At 32.4% G+C, this 23,727-nt stretch overlaps 1 protein-coding gene across 1 annotated transcript; it reads right to left on the reverse strand.

Moving 5' to 3' along the window:
* Positions 1–433: 433 nt before the first annotated feature.
* CENPQ (centromere protein Q) lies at positions 434–23,647 on the reverse strand. Its single transcript, XM_074310689.1, has 9 exons — positions 23,510–23,647; positions 19,370–19,535; positions 15,561–15,621; positions 10,560–10,671; positions 8,438–8,506; positions 8,175–8,304; positions 3,955–4,074; positions 3,025–3,102; positions 434–1,513 (listed from the first exon to the last, which is right to left on the reverse strand). The coding sequence occupies exons 2-9, from the start codon at positions 19,496–19,498 to the stop codon at positions 1,382–1,384; spliced, it is 831 nt and encodes a 276-aa protein (XP_074166790.1). The 5' UTR covers positions 19,499–19,535; positions 23,510–23,647; the 3' UTR covers positions 434–1,381.
* Positions 23,648–23,727: the final 80 nt, after the last annotated feature.

Here is a 23,727-nt window from a genome sequence, read left to right on the forward strand (position 1 = left end):
GTTATCTAATTTAGCATGTTTCAGTATGACTGATTTAATCCTACAACAAATGATGGTTTCCTAGTGATATAATGATTGGTATATACTCAGTGTGGAATATATAAGCAGGGACTGAGAGCCACAGTGGGGAAGCTCTCAGGGCCAGAGAAGATAAATGTACTAGAAGTTCTCAGAACCAAGGGGAGAAATTCAATTTGATCTTCAAACTTAGATCTTCCTGGTGAATGGCCTGGCCTCCTGCACTTCCCCCACTAAGACCTAAGAACATGAAAGGTTCTCCAGAAATTTGCTCAGCATCAGGTAAAGAGATAATAAAAGATTTGGCCACCTGGCTCTACATGTGGTGATTACTGAACTGGAAAAAAAAGGCTGCTCCCAGAGACCCCAAGAAAACTGAAATAGAGAACATTACAAAAAACCAAGACAATGCTTCGATTTTCTCAAAGATTTTATTTCAACTTGACAGCTAATTACATGACTATCACTTGAAATAAATTTTAAACTGTATCAATTTAGTGATATATCAGCATAAATATTATGTACACTGTCATGAATAAGTTAACATTTTTTACAAAAAAAAATCTATCTTAAAAAATTAGGCCTTGGATATTGAAATGTTAGGTTATTTTTGAGTTGATACTCTTAAGGAGACAAAATATTCATGCATTTCTTTAGTAATCAGTCTTCTGGGACATAATCATGCCTCCATGATAATCTGGAGGGAAAAAGGTTTCGATATCTATATGCTCACAGAAATAACAGTGATGTCATTAGTCGTTCCAAATTACAGTCATTTATAAATCCCTTGGTTTCTCCTGTTTACCAAAAACAAAGCTAACAGTGAAACTGAGATAGCTCATTGCAAGAAGGCCAGGGAGTTGTAAGAGGGAAGAAAATTGCACTGAAAAAAGGGATTTTTAAAAAAGAGGATAGTTCCTCCAGTTTTAAGTAACTGGTCACTGAAAGATCAGTCACTTTTGAAAGGTACATATTAACAGTCCTATGTCCTACCTATTTTATTTGATTGAGTCCTCAATTAAAAAAAAATTGCTATATTCTGCTGAAACTCTGGTCCTAGAAAATCCAAAATAGATGAAAAAAAAAAGCTTAGTTTTTAGGTATATGATCTTAAGGCACAAATCAGAAAGCTGTGGAATGGGGAGACTAGAGCACCTAAACTTGTCATTTCTGATCCAGAGCTTCTTTGGATTTTCAGTTGGTAGGAGATGCCTATTTTTTAAAAAGTGATGAATGTGATAAATGGGGGACTTGTAATTCCCTAGATGGTTTTATCATCTATAATATCTAAAGACTCTTAAAGGTAACAATCATTTTAACTGATTTATAAATGTTAAATTTGTCCACAATATAGTACAAGAACTCAGGAGGCATCCAGATTCTTATAGGCTTCTTTTATGAAAGTTAGCATGTTCTTCATCTCTGCTGAATTATTCATGACATGCAGATCCTTTAGAATATCCTTCTGATTTGGAATCCTCTTCAAAATTTCCTCCTGTGATAGAACAATTTTAGAAAAAAAAAACAGACAAAAATATAATAAATTTAAAATAAAGTTATCTCAAAACAGACTAATGTCTTTAAAGAAAAATGTAAGTAAAAAGACTTTTTTTCCTCCGCAGATGTTTCTATTGTAGTGCATTTTGCTCTACTATGAATAAGAACAATCATTTCTGTGAAGTTTACTAAAAATATAACACAACATTTAAATGCTATATCAGAATAAATTATAACAGAGAAGTTAATGTTCACAAACAATATAAAAGAACAAAAAGAAATGAATAAAATCAAACAGTAGTAAGTGGTTCAGAGAGAAACACACTCAAATTTGGGCCCTGAAATACCAAATTTATTATTCTTTAAAAAAATTAGATACATTGTATCTAATGTAGATTGTGATTTTATGTATAATCTTATTCTTCTGTTTCTCTTTGTAGATGGACATGCCCAAATTGGTGCTTTTTGAGTTAATATATTTTTATATATATATATATATATATATATATATATCACAATGATGTAATTCTCAGGATATACTTTGGACATAAATAGTCACTGTTACATATGGAATCTATCATTCTTCATAGGATCCTGGCAAAAAAAGAAAAGTTGTTTTCATTATTAAATCATAAATCCTTTTTATCTACTGGGAAAACAAGTATCACACATATTTTTCCAAGGATATTTCTTCAACACACACTCAACTCTCTTTAAGATTTTTGTTTTGCTACAAGGAAATGTGTTGGAAAAATTTCTTCTTAATCAAATTATGTTTTAGAATTTATATTTTGCAAATGAATTAGATAAGGATTGCAGACACTTATTAGTTATAAGATTCTGAATCAGTCACTTAATTCTCTTTTCCCCAGTTTTCTCTTCTCTAAAATGAGTTGGAAGGGCTAATGTTGAAGAATTGTTCATGCTTTTGTTTTGGAAAACAAAAAGCTTTAATTTTAAAAATAAATAAAATGAGTTGGAGAAAATATTGGCAAAATCACTCCAGTATCTATGCTGAGCAAACCTCAAATGAGGTCACGAAGAGTCAGATATAGGAGAAAATGACTGAAAGCATGAATAAAACGACTTTGAGAAGATCACTTCATTTGCTCTCAGTTTTTCATCTGTAAAATGACAAGAATTAGACATGATCTTTAAGGCCCCTTAGAACTCTTAAAAGTCAATTGTATACATATGTATACATATATTGGATTTAACATTTCTACCATGTTTAACATAAATTGGACTCCTTGCCATCCAGGGGAGGGTGTGGGGCAAGTGGGGGGAAATTGGAACACAGGGTTTTGCAAGGGCTAATGGTGAAGAATTGTCCACACGTATGTTTTGAAAAATAAAAAGCTTTAATAAAAAAATAAAATAAAATAAGCAAGCTTGCATTCACCAGAAAAAGAGACAGATCTTTTCCTAGAAAAAAATTTTAATTGAAAACGTTTAAACCACAATGTAAAGAATAAATAGTTGCAATCACAATAGAAGAAAGATACTTACATGAAGTATTGGGGCTTTAATACTTTTCTTGGGAAGTTCTGGAAGAGAAAGGGCCTTGGTACCAGCTATTTGAAGCACCTAGAAAGGGAAAATATTCTTTTTTTTTTTTTTTTTTTCTGAAACAGGTCCAGAGACAATCAGTAAATTAATTAAACAATTATATATGAAGTAGAAATATTATATATCAGATATTGTGCTAGGTGATAGTGATATAAGTACAAAAAAATAAAATAAACCCTTCTTCTGAGGAGCATATACTCTAGCAGGGGAGACAACAAGGACATAAAAATACATACAAAAGAAATTTGAAAATATGAAAAAGAAATAGCTTAGTATAATATAGTTAAAGGTTTTTTTTTTTTTTTTTTTTTTTTTGTTTGTTTTTTTTGAGGCTGGGATTAAGTGACTTGCCCAGGGTCACACAGCTAGGAAGTGTTAAGTGTCTGAGACCAGATTTGAACTCGGGTCCTCCTGAATTCAAGGCTGGTGCTCTATCCACTGCACCACCTAGCTGCCCCTAAGATAGTTAAAGTTAAGGAGAGTGTTTATGTAGAAGGTGATGCCTGAGTGGCATTTTGTAGAAAGGGACATTCCAGGTAAGGAGGACAGCCAGTGCAAAGACACGGCACTGGGAGATGGGATGGATGTGCAGTGTGAGGTGGGAAAAAAAAGGCCAGTTTGGTAGGATGATGTAAGGTTGGAAAGATAGGCTAGTATTAAGGGTTTAAAAGCTAAAAAGAAGTTAAGGGGCTAATTCCAGAGGCAAGTTTACTGACTAAGGGAGTGACATTGATAGAGTACTTAATATACACTCAATTTCTATTCGTTTTTCCACTACTATAATCAAGAATTACATCTTTAAATTAATTGTATTAACATAGGCAATTTCTTTCAGGATCTAGAACTTATAATACATGCTATTATGAGTACCTGCTTAGACTTTTCCTCCTCTTCCTGTAATTCACTCTCAAGAATCCGAATTCTATCCTGAAGGTTCTGAATATCTTCTTTTATTAATTCTGTGGCCTTCATTGCTTTTTCAGTTTCTTCCTAGGTTAGAGGGAGAAAAAACAAAACAGGGAGAAAAAACAAAACAAAGTGAAATACCATGTCAAGAGTAGCTTTTTTCACAATGTACTTCAGAAGCTTCACATTACTAGAAGAACTTTGTGAATTACAAATTTAAAAAAAAATGTGACACAATAGAGGGAACAGAAGAATCCTCTATAATAAACCAACCATAATGAAAAGCTGCAGGAGAATTATCCATGTAGTATGCTGACTGCTAGCATGAAAAGTCCTGCTTCAAGCAGATAGAAACACAAGTGATATGCAGGAATGCTGTTGCTTCTTGCTGTGATAGCTTTCCTCAAGAATTACATCACAGCAGCTAGTGGTTAAATCCTTGAAGAGCAATAAGTATGAACAGAGCAGCAAGAAGGATGCTGACAAATGGATAGTGATGGATTTTCAAAGTTAGTGTAACTGACATCTTAGACCAGATCCTTGGCTATGAGTATCTGGTAAGGAAGTCTTTCCTAAATGGTTCTAGGAGTAGTATTAGGCTACATGACTTTTAGTACAAAAGATCCAAATATTTTTACTCCTTTAAACTAATAGACATAAATAATGAACTTCTCCATATATTTTTACCCTACCTCACCCTTAGTTCCTCTTTCATTGTCTAAGGTTCTAAAGTTGCAGTGGAAAATTTAGATAATTTTGTTGGTTTAGTATACAGTGGACAAAAAAACATATTACAATTATAAAGAATCAATGTCAACTGTTTTCCACAAGTTGACTCATATCACCAACTACTGACTCCACAAGTTGTTCTATATGAAGGCAATCTTATGCCTTGTATTTTCAGGCTAAAATTTTCCAGGAGGTCTAGAAAATTAACTTAAGACATGAAAAAAAATTTTTTTAATTAAATTTATTTATTTTAAATACACATTACTTTATGAATCATGTTAGGAGAGAAAAATCAGAGCAAAAGGGAAAAACCATGGGAGAAATTAAAAAAAAAAAAAAAAAAAAAAAAAAAAAGCAAAAAACCGAACATAGCATGTATTGATTTATATTTAGACTCCTTAGTTCTTTTTCTGGATAGAGATGGTGTTTTTCGGTCCAAAGTCCATTGGGATTGCTTTGAACCACTGAAAAGAACCAAGTCTTTCATAGTCTATTATCACACATTTTTGCTGTTATTGTGTATAATGTATTTATTTCTGATTCTGCTTGTTTCCCTCAGCATCAGTTTATGTAAATCTTTCCAGGCTGTTCTATAATCAGCTTGTTCATCATTTTTTTATAGAACAATAACATTCTATTATCTTCATATAATACAACTTGTTAAGCTAATCCACAAATGATGGGCATCCACTCATTTTCCAATTTTTTTGCTATAACAAAAAATATCTGCTAGAAACATTTTTGCACATGTGTGCCATTTTCCCTCTTTTATGATTTCCTTTGGATACAGACCCATCAATGGCACTGCTGGGTCAAAGAGTTTTATAGTTTTATAGCTCTTTGGGCACAGTTCAAGATTGCTACCCAAAATGGCTAGATCATTTTACAACTCCACCAACAATTCATTAGTGTCACAGTTTTCCCACATCTCCTCCTACATTTATCATTATTCTGTTGTGTCATCTTAGCCAATCTAAGAGGTGTGAGGTGGTACCTCAGAGCTGTTTTAATTTGAATTTTTCTGATGAATAGTGATATAGATCATTTTTTCATATAACTATAGATGGCTTTAATTTCATCATCTGAAAATTGTCTGTTCATATCCTTTGACCATTTATCAACTGGGGAATGACATATTCTCATAAATCTGACACAGTTCTTTATATATTTTAGAAATGAGATCTTTATCAGAAACACTGGCTATACAGATTTTTTCCTAGCTTTTTAATTTCCCTTTTAATCTTGTTTCTATTGGTTTTATTTGTGTAAAACCTTTTTAATTTAATGTAATCAAAGTTGTCCATATTGCCTTTCATAATGTTCTTTAGTTCTTCTTTGGTTATAAATTCCTCCTTTTTCCAAAGATCTGTCAGATATATTATCTCTTGTTCTCCTGATTTGTTTATGTTATCATCCTTTATGCCCAAATCATATATCGATTTTGACCTTATTTTGATATGAGGTGTGAGATGTAGGTCTATGCTGAATTTCTAACATCATTTTCCACTTTTCCCAGCAATTTTTGTCAAATAAGAGTTTTTATTCCAGAAGGTGGAATTTGGGGGTTTATTGAATACTATAAGTCTTGATGTATTGTGTGTATCTAATCTCTTCCAGTGGCCCACCATTCTATTTCTTAGCCTGTACCAAATGATTTTGGTGAATGTTGCTTTATAATATAGTTTTAGGTTTGGTACTATTAACCCACCCTCCTTTGTATTTTTTTTTTTAATCCCTTGATATTCTAGACCTTTTGTTTTTCCAGATGAATGTGTTATTACTTTTTCTAGTTCAATAATTTTTTGGCAGTTTGATTAGTATGGCACTGAAAAAGTAGATCAATTTAGGCAGAATTGTCATTTTTATTATATTATGAAAATATTTTTGAAAAATATTTTGAGTCAAGACACTTTTTTGAACTGTTAATTCTATTTTCTACACTGACAGTGGCATATTTAAATCCATCCAAAAAGGAAATTGTGATAATTAATAAATTAAATATAATTTTAAGGCACTTTTTTCTCTTATGTCTTTGTTGCTCTAATCTTCCTATTTCCTAAACAAGTCTGATGAAAATTTAAAAAAAAAAAAAAAAAGACATCTTCTCTTCCCACAAAACCCACAAATGGACAAGAAAATAATGAGGAAATCAAAGAAAAATGAAAAGATATTTCATCTAAAAATAGTGAAAATAACATATAAATGCTCTCTACCCTACATTCTTTCCCTCAATTAAGATCAATAATTTTATAATCATAGGGCCACTCTTCAAAGCCTAGCTCTCTTATTTGCTATTTGTAGGACAGTGGTCACCATATCACCTGTTTTCTTTACCTAGAAAATAAATATATGGATGAGAACCCCCAAGGTCCTTTCCAGCTAGAAATTTAATAATCCCTCTTTTACAGATGAGAAAACTGAAGATTAGAAATGACTTGTCACAGAAACATAGGTAGTGTGAGCCCTGGTAAGGCCTGAATTTGGACCTTATTTATAAAGAGTATTCTTTAATTTTTAGTTTGAACACATCAACAGAATTTTTCATGGTACTCAACACAAAATTAATCTTAGTCAATTTCAATATCCAGTTTGTGGATTACTATTTATAAAAGTGAATCCTACGCTATATATATGAAATCAAAATCAAAAGGGAAGGAGAAGTTAAATCTCAGGCCTACAAACATGGGAAAGAAGCCAAAGAATGTTGGAAGATACATGTCTTACTCCAAAAAGCAATGTTTTTAATGGTATCTAATACTTTATATTATCTATAAGTTCTCTTCTTTCCATTTGTGTGTATAACTAAGGACTATTTTGAATTGCCAATTAGATTAAAAGTTTCCAAGTAATATGAAATAGAAAATGTCTTATACTTCTAAATATATGTTTCATTGACTGACTCATATGCAGTTTAAGGCAGAAGCAAGCACATTTAAAAGTTAAATGGGATCAAGCACTAAAATTTGCAAGCCAGATTTTTAGGACATATAAAAGTTATTAAATATGTCCTGTAATTTCCTACTTCTGGTTTGTTATAGTAGTTTAAACAAACAAAAAAGACTGGGGTCAATTTTGGTAGCTGCTAGCACTTCTTGACTACAGTTAAAAGCATATTAAATATAAATAGAAAATGATTCTGAAATTCTATAGCATGAGTTATGTGAAAATCCATAAATTGAATAGAAAACAATATCATATATTTAGGGAAATAAAAGGAGAAAAAGAACTACACCAGATTATTATTCATTTACTGCAGCTTAAATTTAGGTACACATGATATCGCACTGAAAACGATTTATAATAAAGAAGTTTATTCAACATGGGGGGGTTTTTTACTATTTTCTAGGTTAAATTGGCAGAGTATTACCCTGATTTGTGATAAACTTTTAGTCCTTTTATTTCTCACCTTACTTTCTAGATATTGCCAAACCCTCCTACTTATATTTTTATAATACCTGCAATAAATCCAGGTCTTTTTTATTTGCCTCAAGAGTTTCCATTTCCTTCAGACAGAGATTTGACACTTCCTTTAGGCTGTTCCACTCTCCCAGAGAGATCTTATGAGTTTCACACAATTGAAGAAATCTTCAGCAATGGAAAAGAGAATATTATTAGTTGTTATCATAGCAATGATCAATTTTATTTTTTGTCTTAGTGATGGGGGAACCAGTGTATAATTTCTTTTTCTTGTTTTAACCTTTTGCAATGACAAGATTACCTTTCCTTTAAGCAGTTAAGATGAATTTGAGTATTTTCCTTTTCTTTTATTTCATTTCTCAAAACAGATCTAGAAGAGAAGTTAAATATAATTAAAGAAAAAGAAGACTTTTAAACAGTAATTAAACTAAGTGCATTTTTTCTTAATTTCTGAGATAATTCATCCTAATCTCTACATTTTTGAATAAAATCCTTGGTTTAATTTTTTATCATTTCATATGTGAATTACCTTATCTTTCTAACTGGCATCTACACCTACACCTTATCTCCTTTCTAACTGACTCAGTTCTGATAAGTAAATATATTAAGGAGTTTTTGAGGTTCCAATATTAAATTGGTACTATATCTTTGGGATTTTATTGTATGATTGTGAATTTAACCATTATCATTACATGGGGATTATAAAAATGTAACAGAAAAGTAAAACAGCACCCCACAAATGACAAGAGGATATTTCTTTCTTTGCATTTAAGGTTACAGAGAGCAGCCAGATTTCCTCTCCATAGGGTTTTTTAGCATTTGACTTAGATCTTAGGAAATCCTTCATGGTACACATCTTTAAAGGGAGAGGGGTAGCTCTGACATGGAAAGAAACAATTTTAATAATCACTGATTAGCCTATCAATGATACTTTCCATTATGAGTTACTTACTAAAGCTGTGATAAAAAGTATAGGAATCTTTAGGGACATCTAAATAAAACAAATCAGAACCTCAAAGACTCCAAAGAAATTATGGACAAAGCAACATAAACCCAGAAGCATTAATGGAAATTAGTAAGAATTTAAATAACAAATAAGAAGTTTTATAGTCTTGTCTTCTTAAAGTTACAAATGAAATCTCCTTTTGAATGATAAAACTTTGGATGTACATTCTTCTGAGACAACAAAAATAACTTATAAGTAAGAAAAAATCTAAAGATGATACATTCCCTATTAAAGTCCTACTCTAATACTTCATCATAAAGAAGAGAGAATTCTGAGTTCTTGGAGATTATTCCCTTAAAGCACAAGACCAGTAGATCCTACCAAGCTAAAAAGTTTTTAAAAATGAACTTATTTCTATAGTCCGAAGACCAGCCCTACTGAATGATAAGAGGTTCATCATGGTAATGAGTATTTCTTCTTTTTAAAAATATTTATTTAAAACTAAATATGAAACATTGTCATGTGCCCAGCAGAACATCAGGGAGTATTCAAAATCTGCAACAATAAATTTCCCTTTCAAGAAAGTATATATATAATAGAAAAGATCATATTCATGAGTTTCTATGTTTTCTTTGCTTCCTTGTAGATTATTCTTTTGTTCTCTGCTGTGCACTTTTACTTTATTCTTTTTTTCTCCTTTCATAGTCCCACTTCAGTTAAGCACAGACATATATATGTATATATATTCAAACCCACACATGCACTTACATGCATAAATATAAGCATAATTTATACCCTCATTTACACATATGTAAACATGCACCTACATCAATATTAATATGGCTGACAGATTTCTTTCTTGATTGAATATTTTGATTTTATGAGTTCAATGATAACTAGGCCTCTTTTTAAAAAAATTCTAATAAATTCTACTCCTGATTGTTATCGCTTTTGTGTATATCTCTTATTTCCTATCTCTGCTAATTCTTCTACTTTAATTCTGCTCCTTAATTTGCCTTGATTTTACTTAACTTTCCCCTACTTATGGAGCCCTCCCTTATCTTTTCTCCCTCCTTCCCCCTTTATCCCATTCTCATTAATCTACATACCTCTGTACCTCACCTTATCCTATGCCACCCTTTCTCCTACTCTTTATCCCAGGGGATAGAGTTCTGGGTCTGAAGTGAAGAATCACCTTTCTAAGTTCAAATCTGGCCACAGATATTTAGTAGCTGTGTGACCTTGAGGAAATCATTTAACCTGTTTACCTCAGTTTCCGCATCTATAAATGAGCTAGAGAAGGAAATGTCAAACCATCCCAGTATTTTTGCCAAGAAAACCTCTAAATGGGACCATGAAGAGTCAGACATGATTTCCCATGATTGGGGGAAAAAAAAAAAAAAAAGATTAAACAACAACAAAGCTGTAGAAAAAAGAAAAACCGAAGCAAAAATAGGCACACAGGCTACATACTCACCGTATCATAGAATCCATGATAGTCTCAAAATATTCATTATCTTTTGAGAGAGGTTGCCATGTTACTTTATTTTTGAAAGTTTTCTTTTTCATATTTGCATTTTTCCCAGTTTCTAGCAAGGGCAGAGAAATAGCATGACAATGATTTATTTCTTGGTGAAAATGTGGTTCATTTGAAAGAAACTCATAGAATTAAATGAATTCAACTATCAGTTTTATGAAACCAGATCAATTGCTTAATCACCTAATATTTACAGAAAATGTTTGACATAGTCTGAAGTAAGTGAAAATACCTAATAAAGCTGGCATTAACATTTTATGGATCCCTTTGGAAGCATGGTGAAAACTATGCTCCCTTTCTCATCATAACATTTTTTTTTTTTAGATTTCCTCCCCTACCCCCCACCCCCAAGGCTGGGGTTAAGTGACTTGCCCAGGGTCACACAGCTAGGAAGTGTTAAGTGTCTGAGATCATATTTGAACTCAGGTCCTCCTGAATTCAGGGCTGGTGCTCTATCCACTGCGCCACCTAGCTGCCCCCACATAATAACAGTTTTAAATGCATTAACAACAGTATTACAAAAGAATCTAATTATACTGAAGTGTATATAGCTATTAAAATGAAAAAACAGCAACAATAAAAACATCTTCTTGTACTGCAGCTTAAGAACCTATGCAGTAAGGTCATGTTGTCCAGCACCTTATCAGTGGGAATATTTTGTTAATTGTTATTTCAGACATATGCCTAAAATATGAACCTTCAAACTGAAATAAGAAGGAATAATAGTTATTCAAAATTGATATGTAACTTTGGTTCCTTAGAAGACAGTTGAAAAGATCAATACCAGTCTGACCTGAGGGGGCAGAATGCTTTTCACTTATAGTTGTTAAAAAAAAAAAAAAAAAAAAAAAAAACTAAACATGTTGAATGACAGGAGAGTGACTAAACATTTTCTTAAATAAGTGACAACAATGAAATAGTTTGCCATCATCAAACTAATAAAAATATGATTAGACACTGGAGGTAAGTACTGTTTACTTGTTAAGACTCATTCTCAGTTATTCTAATTTTTTGAGTATATGCTATAGCTGTGAACTGGCTGGATTTTTTTTTTTTTTTTTTTTTTTTTTTTTTTTTTTTACCTAGCAAGTATCATATTTTGATCATTTGACTATAGGTAACTTTCTTATGGGAAGAATGAATTTTAAATTATAAAAATAAGGTTAAGTAATGGATCAAGCTATTTTTATTAACATCATGAGAATTATCATCATTATTACTACTACTTACTGTGTAATATTGTGTATTTTGTGTAACTCCCATTTTGAGAGATGTTTGAAGCAGAAGAAACTTTAATATTTAATCATAATTTATCAAAATCCTTTTTGGCTTACACATTACTAGTAATAGTAGACTTTTCCCCCCAAAATATCATTGTTTATAGTCTTGTAAATTTCCATGCTAATAATTAATTTTTTTTCTTTCTTTTCTGCAAAAAGCTTTGACCTCTTCCCTTTTCCTCCCACTATCATTCTAAGATAAAGGTAGCTTCTGTCAAGGTCATTCTTAGTATATTATTCGTACTCAAGTAGAGCACACTGCCCAATCTGAGATAAGCTCCAATTCCAGATGTTCATGATTACATATTATCTTTAGGCTAATTATGAGACTCATAAGTTTCCTTCCCAACAATCAGGTGCCTGCATCCAAAGCTACCGAAGGTCTGTAGTGTATATTACAGTCAAATTGTCTGAAAGACCAATACTAAGTGCAAAGAGTATTGACAAGTTAAGAGCTCTTAAAGAGTTCAAAAAACAAAACAAAACCCAAATCCTCAAATCCCTTTCTGATAAGTAGTGAGTAAATGTCAGAAGCAAAGTTCTTTCTACATATAAGCTACTAGGACAATCTGACTTTAGATTACATTGATACCAATAATTTTTTCTGTGACTGACAGATACAGGCTATTTGTATTAATGTGGAGAAAGCTGATACAGTGCAAAAATCTTACAAACCTGGAAGAGCATATTCCTTATATACAAGTACCTGAGGGGTCAGCTTTTGTGCCCTCTATGTTTGCATTTAAATCTGAGATCTAGCCAGATATAATTAAAATCCTCTAAAGAATATGAAAGAGTGGTTTCATCTTTTAGTGATATAGGTATAATGTTTTCCACAAAACTATTCCTTTAGAGATCATCTGCTGCTAAGAACTGATAGATCGAAAACATGATCACCTCTACAGCAATCGGAATTAGTTCCATGAATCTAGCACAAGCAGCCCTCCTAGAATATTTCATTAAAGAACAGTTGACTTTTAGTTGGTTCAAATATTTAATGAACCAATAGACCTTATTCCTTCAATATGCCAATTATTACCTTTTATTATACAATCTTAATTAGTAAGATAAATTCAAATTATAAATAGTACAAAAGCAGAACTTGAATTTTCAAAAATTCTTGTCCTATAAAACCAAATGAAATGGCTGAGATATCAACTACACAGGAACGAAGTAGAACCTGACAGTTTAATATGAATATAAGTAATATGGAGTGACTAGGTAGTATAGTGGTTAGATAGCTGGTTCTAGATTCAAGAAGACCTGAATTCAAATCCAGTCTCAATAACTAGCTGTGTGACCCTATGCAAGTCACTACCCCTGTTTGCTTCAGTTTTCTCTTCTGCAAAACAAACTGGATAAGAAAATGTTAAACTACTCCAGTATCTTTGCCAAGAAAATCCTAAATGGGGTCATGAAAAAAAATGATTAAATAACAAAACAAAAAATTGATAAGACAGTCTGTGTAGTGGCTAGATAGCCAACACTCTAGATAGCTAACACTGAAGTCAGGAACCTCTACTAGATTCAAATGCTTCCTCTCATACTATTAGCTAATTAAATAACTCTCAGTGCTTTGGGCAAGACTTCAAGAAAGAGATGAACAGTACACATTAATCTTTGGAGGGAGTGATCAGCCTAGCATTTCTCTACTGCAATGAATCACAGATCTAGAACTTTCTCTCTCACCCCCACAAAGGATATACATTATATTGGGCACTATAGAAAAGTATTATGTACTTATGGCTAATTAAATAAAGAGAATTATACACACACATACATACATACATACATACACACACACACACACACACACAGAATATTCGAATGCATTATTTGTCATTCCATACATTAAGTCACCTTGAATCTAACCACTGATTCCAACAATACTGTCACATTTTTTTGAGATTTTTGAATCTCTGGCTAAGATGACAGAAAAAGATAATGATATATGTAGGAGGAGATGTGGGAAAAACTGAAACACTGTTGATGTAGTTGTAAAATGATTCAGCCATTTTGGAGAACAATTTGGAACTAGGTCCAAAGGGTTATAAAGAGATAATAAAAAAGGGGAAAAGGATCTTCATATACAAAATTGTTTGTAGCAGATCTTTTTGGAATAGCAAGGAACTGGAAGTTGAGTGGATGCCCATTAGTAGGGGAATGGCTGAATAAGTTATAATATATGAAGGTAATGGAATATTATTGTTCTCAAAGAAATGATCAGCAGATGATTTCAGATGCATTGTAATTAATTTCGAAAAATTCCCCCCCCCCTTTTGTCTCATGCTACATAAACATTAGTCAAATTGTATGGGATACAAATATCCATCATATGCTGGTAGAATATATCTTAGTCTGAATGAATAAACTACAGTAAGCCTGTCTCTGGTATGGTAGTTTATTGGTAAGAGCTAGTCAATAGACACAGGAAGATTTCACACAGGACATCCAAAAAAAAAAAAAAAAAAAGTTTCCTTTAAGACAGGAAATAGAGAAAAAAATGGTTAGATTTTATTGTTAGAGAAATTTTATGTTTACTAGTTGGTAAACTCGTGTGGATTAAATGTATAGCAACAACTCATCTATGATTTTTACTCTTAAATGAGTTATCTGGGGGCACCAAGATGTTAAATTACTTATTCATAGTCATATAGCTAGTTTATGTTGGAGATAATTAGGTAATCAGGGCAAATATCTAATATACCATGCTACTTCTCTTGAATTCATATATTGTAGTAAGTTCTAAAATATTTTTCTTTATTAAACTTTGTTTAAAAAAATCCTGCAGCCTATTCAGCAATGGCCCAAACACATATTTTTAAAAATGTAGTATTTGAGGGCTTCTAGGTGATGTAGTAGACAGAGTATCAACCCTGGAATCAGGAGGAGCCAAATTAAATCTGGCCTTAGACACTTATTTAGCTGTGTGACCCTGGGCAAGTCACTTAATCCCAATTGCTTCCTCATCTCCCTACATCACTTTATAAAAAGAAAAAAAAAAGGAAAGAGAAAAAATGTGATATTTGACTTTGAAAGGAAAATTCTTACCATAATTTAAATGCTACTTGGATTATGGTTCTGATTACAGATACTACTGTTCTGCTTCTGTTTCTTTCATACTCTATTTCTATCCCTTATATAAGTTTCTGATCTAAAAGGCAAGGGGTCAGATCAGTGTAAGGAAATGAATTTGTTGCCATATACCTGATTTTCCCATTAATTCCTCTGCACTGATCATACTCCAAGACCAGCAGGATAATTCCTAACCACTAATGACAATTCTGGGCACCTTTTAGCCTACTCCTCGAAGAAGATTAAAGAAAAAAAAATCTATTCAATCTTTTACAATTTATATTAGAATAAAATGAGCTATAATAAAATTTCTAACTAGCATTTGGTTAAAGCACGTTAAAATTCATGTGGAAAATGCTGGGAACTTTACAGCTGCCTCATTAAGAAACAAAGTTGGGCGAAAGATTGCAACTAGTATCAGTACTATTATCACTAGCAATCAAAGAGAATGTTATCCTGTCTGACTTTACATAGAATCTTCAAAATCATAATTTTTGCTTTTTATATGTAGATGGGGGAATTCCTTTATAAAATCTTCAATACTTAAAGTCAGTTGAACAAAAGACAGGAGATGAAAAAAGTTAACCTTGCAAAGGCTGTCTTGGACTCTCTGGTTGTTTCTTCATTAGTTTGATTGATTGTCTGACCTAGGAAAAAAAAATTAGATAGAGAAACAATTTTCCAACAATATCCTAAATATATTAGCAGCCTGATACTTGTGTACTAGTTAGATAAGAGGAAAACTTATTGCTTAACTTTTAAAAGCATTGTTTTTAGTGGGCACTTAAGATCAAAGCAAAAATTTATTTTTGTGTATTATGTGCAACATACAATGCTAGCCGCAGCTGAAACAAAGATTAAAAAATTAGATATGGTTTCTGTCTTAAAGAAGTCTACAACGTGCTATACAGAAACAGCTATAAGAAATTAAAATGCAGTAAGTACATAGGAGAAAGGCTTCAACAGAAAAAGTGAAGATTGCAGAGAGTGAGATAACTTCCAAACATGCTGAAATTAAGTATTCAAGATGGGGTGGAGTGCTCTCTAAGATTTATAAAACTGACCACCTATACCTGCCAATTCATGAAGAATGGGATGATACCTCTGAAATAAAAGGAAGTTAGAAATCAGTGCTAATTATATCAAGCCTCGGACAAGAATTCAAAGATATTTGAGGAGGCAGTGTTAGCATAATTACTGTCAGATGAAAACAGTGATTTTAGAAAGGAAAGGCAGAAGAAGGGAAAAAAAAGGGCAGAGATAAAGCATTGTATTTTAAATAAATGTATTCTTGTGAAGAAGACTTGCTATTCTGGAACCGATTCTGACAAAAAAGAAAGAAGTGGTAGCTGAAGTACAAATGATGGGGTGTGAAGTTACCATTTAATCTTAAAAATTCATAACAATGACAAGGAAGTAGGGAATAGTCTGAAATCCATCCTATATTATGAAAGAGTAGCTCTGCAAAAGATAAGAAAAGGATAGGTATGATTCCATATTACAAAATTCTAGTTACATTTGATTTTAAAAAGATGTTTTCAAGAATGAAATTCTGAAGATAAAAAAATAAATTAATTGGATGAATAAGAACAGGTATAATCGTCTAAACAGACTGATGGCTCTTTAAGAGACTCATTTACCAACTAAGATTTTTAGTAGTGTGATTGGTATGGCACTGTATAAATAAATTAGTTTATAGGCAGATTTATCTTTTTTATTATGTTGGCTTGACCTACCCATAAGCAACTTCTCGAACTGTTTAGATCTGACTTTGTGTGAAAAGTGTTTTTTAATTGGGTTCATATTGTTCCTGGCTCTGTGTTGGCGGGATGACTTAAGTATTTTATATTGTTTACAGTTATTTTAAATGGAATTTTTCTTTCTATCTCTTGCTGCTAGAATTTGTTGGTGATATAAAGAAATGGTGATGATTTATGTGGGTTTTCTTATATTCTGCAACTTTTCTAAAATTGTTAATTATTTCAAATAGAGTACCCTGGAGAATCAACTAAAAAACTAAGTATAAAATCATATCTGCAGAGTAATAATTTTGTTTCCTTCTTGTCTACTTTAACTCCTCCAATTTCTTTTTTCTTCTCTTATTGCTATATCTAACATTCCTAGTACAATATTGAATAACAGTGGTAACAATAAGCAGTCTTGCTTCAATTCTGATCTTATTGGGAAGGCTTCTAGTTTATCTCCATTATAGATGTTTGCTGATGGTTTTAGATAGATAATTTTAATGATTGAATTATTATCAATTTAATAATTTTAAGAAACACCTCCTTTATTCCTATGTTGCTAGTGTTTTTAATAGGAATGGAGTATGTATTTTATCAAAAGATTTTTTAGCACCTATTGAGATAATGATATGATTTGTACTTGTTGTCTTATTGATGTGATCAATTATATTGATAGGTTTCCTAATACTGAACCAACCCTGAATTCCTGATATAAATCCCACCTGCTCATAGTGTATAATCCTTGTAATGTATTGCTATAATCATCTTGCTAGTATTTTGTTCAAAATTTTTGCCTCAATATTCATTAGAGAAATTGGTCTATAATTTTTTTCTCTGTTTTAGCTTTTCTTGGTTTAGGTATCATATTTGGGTCATAAAATGAGTTTGATGGTACTCTTTCTTCATCTATTTTTTTTCCAAATAGTTTGTATAGTATTGGAATTGTTCTTGAAATGTTTGGTAGAATTCACTCATGAACCCATTTTGTGCTGAGGATTTTTTCCTAGGAAATTCATTAATGGCTTGTTCAATTTCGTTTTCTAACAAGGGATAATTTAGGCATTCTATTTCCTGGTCTGTTACTCTAGGCAATTTATATTTTAGTAAATATTCATTAATTTCACACAGATTATCAAACTGATTACCATCTAATTGGGCAAAATATTTCCTAATGATTGCTTTAATTTTTACTTCCATTGGTGGTGATTTTACCTTTTTCATTTTTGATACTGGATATTTGGTTTTCTTCTTTCTTTTTTCAATCAATTAACCAATGACATATCTTATTGTTTTTTTTTTTTTTTTAATGTAACTAACTCAGGCTTATTTATTGGCTCAACAATTTTTATTTTTTACTTTTAATCTCATTAATCTCACCTTTGATTTTCAGAATTTCCCATTTGGTGATCAATTAGGGATTTTTAATGTCTTCTTTTTCCAATTTTTTGTTTGTTTTTAGATGTATACTTAATTCATCATGTTTTTTTGTTTGTTTTTTGTTTTTTTGTTTGTTTTTGTTTTGTTTTTCCTTTTTTGCTGAGGCAATTGGGGTTAAGTGACTTACAGCTAGGAAGTATTAAGTGTCTGAGACCAGATTTGAACTTGGGTCCTCTTGAATTTAAGGCTAGCTCTACTATCCTTTGTGCCAACTAGCTGCCCCTATCAATCTCTTCTTTTCTCATTTTGTTGCTATTAGAATTTAGAGAAAAAAATTTTCCTCCAAATACTGCTTTGGCTGCATCTCATAAATTTTAATAACCTGTATTGTAGTCATTGTCTTTTAAGAAATTATTATTTCCAGAATGACAGTTTGCACTACTGTCTTTCTACCCATGTTACTTATACCTTTGAATTCCAATTCTTACCGTTCAATAAGAAAATTGGATTTACACACATATATTGTATCTAAGTTATACTGTAACACATTTAATATGTATGGGATTGCTTGTCATCTAGGGAAGGGAGTAGAAGGAGGAAGGGGAAAATTTGGAAAAAAATGAATACAAGGGATAATGTAAAAAAAAAATTACTCAATGCATATGTACTGTCAAAAATTATAATTATAAAATTAATAAAAAAGAGATTATTATTTCTATGATTTATATTTTGACTCACCTATTTTTTAGAAGGATTAGATTATTTAGTTTCCAATTAATTTTTAGTCTATCTTTCCATCGCCCTTTCCAACTAAGATTTTAAAAAAAGATATAGAAGGGAACAAAGGCAGATCATGGAAAGAAGCATAGTTTTGTGAGAATAGTGTTAGTAATGCTAAAGTATAGAGTGGGTTATGGTTAGACATAAATACTAAGGTCATGGATTTGTTTATTGTTTTAAGCTAGGTTGAATACAGCAGAAAACTCAAGCAACAAGGTCATTTTTGGGGGAAGATGAGACAATATAATAGACAAAAGAGATAGTAAAATACATTTTTTTTCTTTTCCAAGAAGAATGATTTTTGTGTTAAGAAAGATAGAACAAAATTAATTAATAGGGAGTTGATAAGTGCGATGATAGGAGAATATTTTATAGTTGCCCTTAAATCAGTTTAAATTTACTAGTTCCAGACATAAAAGTGATGTTTCTTAAGGGCAAAGTATTTATAAAGGACTGAAGAGAAAGTGAGAGTTAAGTATAACATTATCAATACCTCTTTCTCTGACTCCTTAGTATCTTCATTATCAACTTTTCTTTTTCCAGTTTTTTTACACTGTTGATATTTGCTCTTGTTTTTTGATTTGGTTTCTCTTGTGTGATTTGCATCTGCTCTTCCAGGCATTATGACTTATAAAGAATAAATTAGTTCTTTAAGATTGCTAAAGAAAACAAACAAACAAAAAGATAAAGGGAAGATTTTAAAATGTCATGTAACTTTAATCAGTTCAAACATACTAAGTACACATTAATATTATAAATAAACTATTTTAATTTTGGGTTCTCTCATTATCCTAAAAAAATTATACAGTAAAACAATTATGTCATTAGGGGCTATCTAGTCCAGATGACTAGATAACAATTTATTACTATCTATCTTTGTATTGAAAGGAAACAAGTAAATGAAAATTAGTACAAATAGCTGCTGACCCTTACACTGGATTAAAGTTAGGGTTTAATTTTTAAAAGAACTGTATTTGATAAGGCTTTCTCAATTTCTACCTAAAAACACCCTTTTAAACTAATATCAATTTAATTCTAAAATAGTATAATTTAATACTCAAAGAATTGCTTCAGAGATTGTCAATAAGAGAGCTTTAATCACATCAAACTGTTTAGTTTTTGTTTTCTTAGTTGAAGAGAAAAGACTTCAAGCACCATCTAGTGGTTATTTTCTCTTGAAAATTTGGTGCATTAAATAACTCAATCCCAGTAAGGTTAAGAAAACAATAGAAAAGCAAAGCTCTGTACAAGGGAGAAGAAAACTAAAACAAAATCTCTTTCTTTCCTTAGAGACAATAGAACACCAAAGGGAAAATATAGTTGTTGAGGTTCAAGAGTTCACAAGATTAAAGAGAAATTTGGTAAGAGGGTCTTAAAATAACTCCTTTTCTTTCTTTCTTTCTTTCTTTCTTTCTTTCTTTCTTTCTTTCTTTCTTTCTTTCTTTCTTTCTTTCTTTCTTTCTTTCTTTCTTTCTTTCTTTCTTTCTTTCTTTCTTTCTTTCTTTTTTTTTTTTTTTTTTAATGAAACTAAGAAGTGCTCATTATTTGAGTCTAAGTGTAAGATAGTAGCCCAGACTTTTGGATGACAAACCAGACACTCTTGAAGGTTGGCTTAGCGGAATAAAGATATCAGACTCAACTCCCTTTCTTTCACACATATTCTCTAAGGTTGTACCACACTACTCCCAATAGCTACATTCCTAAGAATGACTATATTATTCCAAGGCCAAGTTGCCAGAGAGTTTCTAAATAATAGGAAAAAAAATATTCCAGGAAGGTCCAGGTCTTGAACCAAGGAACCTCAATCAGAATTGTATGGAGTTGCATATCAACCATGAGGAAAGAAAGCAAAGAAAAATATATGAGTACAAAAAGAAAAAAAAAATTAGTTTGCACGCAAAAAAAAATATTCTGTGAAATCAAATATAGTCCTATGTATGTTATAACATATATTATATAAATTACACTATAAAGATATCATATATTACAAAGATAATGGTCTTAAATGAGTTCTGTCTCTTCGTTCCCCTCTCTCCCACATCAGGTGATGGAGATAGTGAATTCTGATTAGAACTTATCAAGTTTTTGATGTTTAGAACCTTTGATGATACAGGCTTGGAACTCAGGAGAAATTACAGCAAGGTTCCCATATTCTTTATTTATTATACAGATTCTTAACCTGAGGGTCTGTGAATAGTTTTTTCAAAGTATTAAATATTTTGATAATTGTATTTCAATAAAATTAGTTTCCATTGTAATCCCATATATTATATGACTTCCAAAAAATTTTTAAGAGCCCTATGGATTTCACCAGGGTCCACAAGCTATATAATGTTACAAAAAAAAAAAAAACAAAACTATATAATGTTAAAAACCATATAATGTTATATTATACAATGTTAAAAAAATTCAGAACTCTTGCACTAAGGGAGAGCTGGCAAAGTACGAAAAGTTTTACACAATTTGTGGCACATCTATTATTAGTATACTCTTTGAGACCCATTGGACTAGAGGTCCTGCTAGCTGAAGATAATCTCCATTGAAATTATAACAATCTATGAGAGGTTCATGAATTGACCAATAAAGGAGATAGATCCAAAAAAGAATTAGGACCAAACAAATGGCTTCAGTATTTCTGTGAAGAAAACCCCAAATAGGGTCACAAAGAGTAATGCAAGGCTAAAAACAACTGAACAACAACAAAGGTTTTCCTATATATAAGCCCAGCATTTAGAACATACCTTTGTATAATATATCAGACTCATAATTGTTTGATTTGGATTATTATGAATAATGTCAAGGTCCAAGCAAAATCCTAATTTTTTTTTTAACTATAATTCTTGTTATCTAGGACAACCCATTTGTCTCAGTCTCTCTTGACACCATCCAACATTCATTCAGTCAAAACCTAACAGATCTTTTTGTACATTACATAATGGTACCGTCTTTCCCCATACAAGCTCTTCAATGGCAAGGATCCTGTCTTGTGTGAGTTCCTCTCTCATCACCTAATCCACAACTTTGTTTAAACTTGAAAGAGCTTATCTTTTATCTTGGCCCACTGTCAAGCTGTCCTTTTTAATGGGAACATCAGATTAAAAAATACCTTCAAAATCTTTGTGACTTAATAGTTAATTTACATTGGCTGGAACATAGTAGTTGACAAGAGAATAACTCAAAATCTGCAGGAAAACCTAGAATGGCAGGTTGTAAAGGATTTTAAAGGCCAACAACCAATCAACAAGAATTTATTAAGTTTCTATTACAGGTGACAAATAATAGGGATGTATGGGGGGAGGGTAGGAGGTAATAGTGGAGGGAAGTGAGGAAGGAAAATTCATACAATAGATTCCCTTAATCAATCAATTAACAAGGCTTTATTAAATACCTATAACTATGTGGCACTTAGTGAGTTTACATAGGGAAAATAAAAAAGCATTTTCTGACCTCATAGTACATACACTCTATGAAAGACAGGGGAGAGGGCAGATGCATGTAATAACAAGATTATACATTTCTGAAGGACAAAGACTGTCTTGCTTTTTTTTTTTTTTTTTTTTATTCCCAGAGATTAGCGGAGTACTAAAGCACATAGTGGTTTTTCAGTCACTTGCAGTGGTCCTCAAACTTTTTAAGCAGGGGGCCAGTTCACTGTCCCTCAGACTGTGGGAGGCCGGACTACAGTAAAAACAAAACCTCACACTCTGCCTCCGCTCCTCAGCCCATTTGCCATAACCCGGTGGGCCGTATAAACGTCCTCAGCCAGCCCTGGCCCTTGGCCAGTAGTTTGAGAACTCCTGGTTTATAGTCATGCCCGACTTTTGTGACCCCATCTGGAGTTTTCTTAGCAAAGATACCGTACTAGTTTGGCATTTCCTTTCCAATTTATTTTATGGATGAGGAAACTGAGGCAAACAGAGTTAAGGGATCTGCTGAGGGTCACAAAGCTATCAAGTATCTGAGGGCAGATTTGAACCCAGGAAGGTGAGTTTTCGCACTGTCCACTTCACAACGCTGCTATCCCACGTACCTGTGAGCGCACAGTAGTTTTTACATATTTATTTATTAAAATGTTTACTATTTTATTGCTGGCACTAAAGCGTTTCAAATGTCTTTTGATCCTTACCACAACTGTATAGCATTCCTATTTTACAGATGAGGAAACTGAGGAAGAGGTTAACTGACTAGCTCAGACCACAAAGCTTTTAAGTGTCTGAGAGAAGATTCTAACTAAAATCTTCCTGACACAATGCTCAACGCTACTACATGGCATAGAAGCTAGCTACATGTATAAATAAACGCGGCATTATAGAGAGTGATCCCAAACTTGCCCAAGCTTTACATTACCTTTACTGGTGGTATTCTAAATCATATCTACATACAAAATAGGTACAAGATAAAGGGAAGGCCCCACATGCACCTGCCTAGGCGCGCACCACCACAATGTCCACTTTCCTCCCTAAAAAAGGGTTTCGTTTCCACAAAGTATCCTGTCGGCCTCTAAAACAACCTTGGCCAGCGCGCGGCACCCCGAGAATGGCCACAAAAGGAGGGCTTTCCGTCTTCCCAAACGCGATTCTCTACCTTTCCCGCTAGTGGCAGAGAATTCTGGACATTTAGTTAGATCCCTTACCTGACCGCAACGCTCCACTTTCCTTCAATCAGTCGGCAAGCGTTTTCCGGTGACGCACTCCCATTCAATACTCAGACGCCCTAGGATAGGTCCCAAATCCCGCGCAAACTGTCAAAAAATAATAACAGGAAGTGGGAGGAGACAAGGGAGGCTTCCGGTTTGCTCCGCTTCCCCCTTCCCCACCTCCCCGCCTCGGTCTCGCAATTTGTCTCAGGGAG

The sequence above is a fragment of the Sminthopsis crassicaudata genome, chromosome 4, assembly GCF_048593235.1.
Source record: "Sminthopsis crassicaudata isolate SCR6 chromosome 4, ASM4859323v1, whole genome shotgun sequence".
In the NCBI taxonomy this organism is placed as follows: Eukaryota; Metazoa; Chordata; class Mammalia; order Dasyuromorphia; family Dasyuridae; genus Sminthopsis; species Sminthopsis crassicaudata.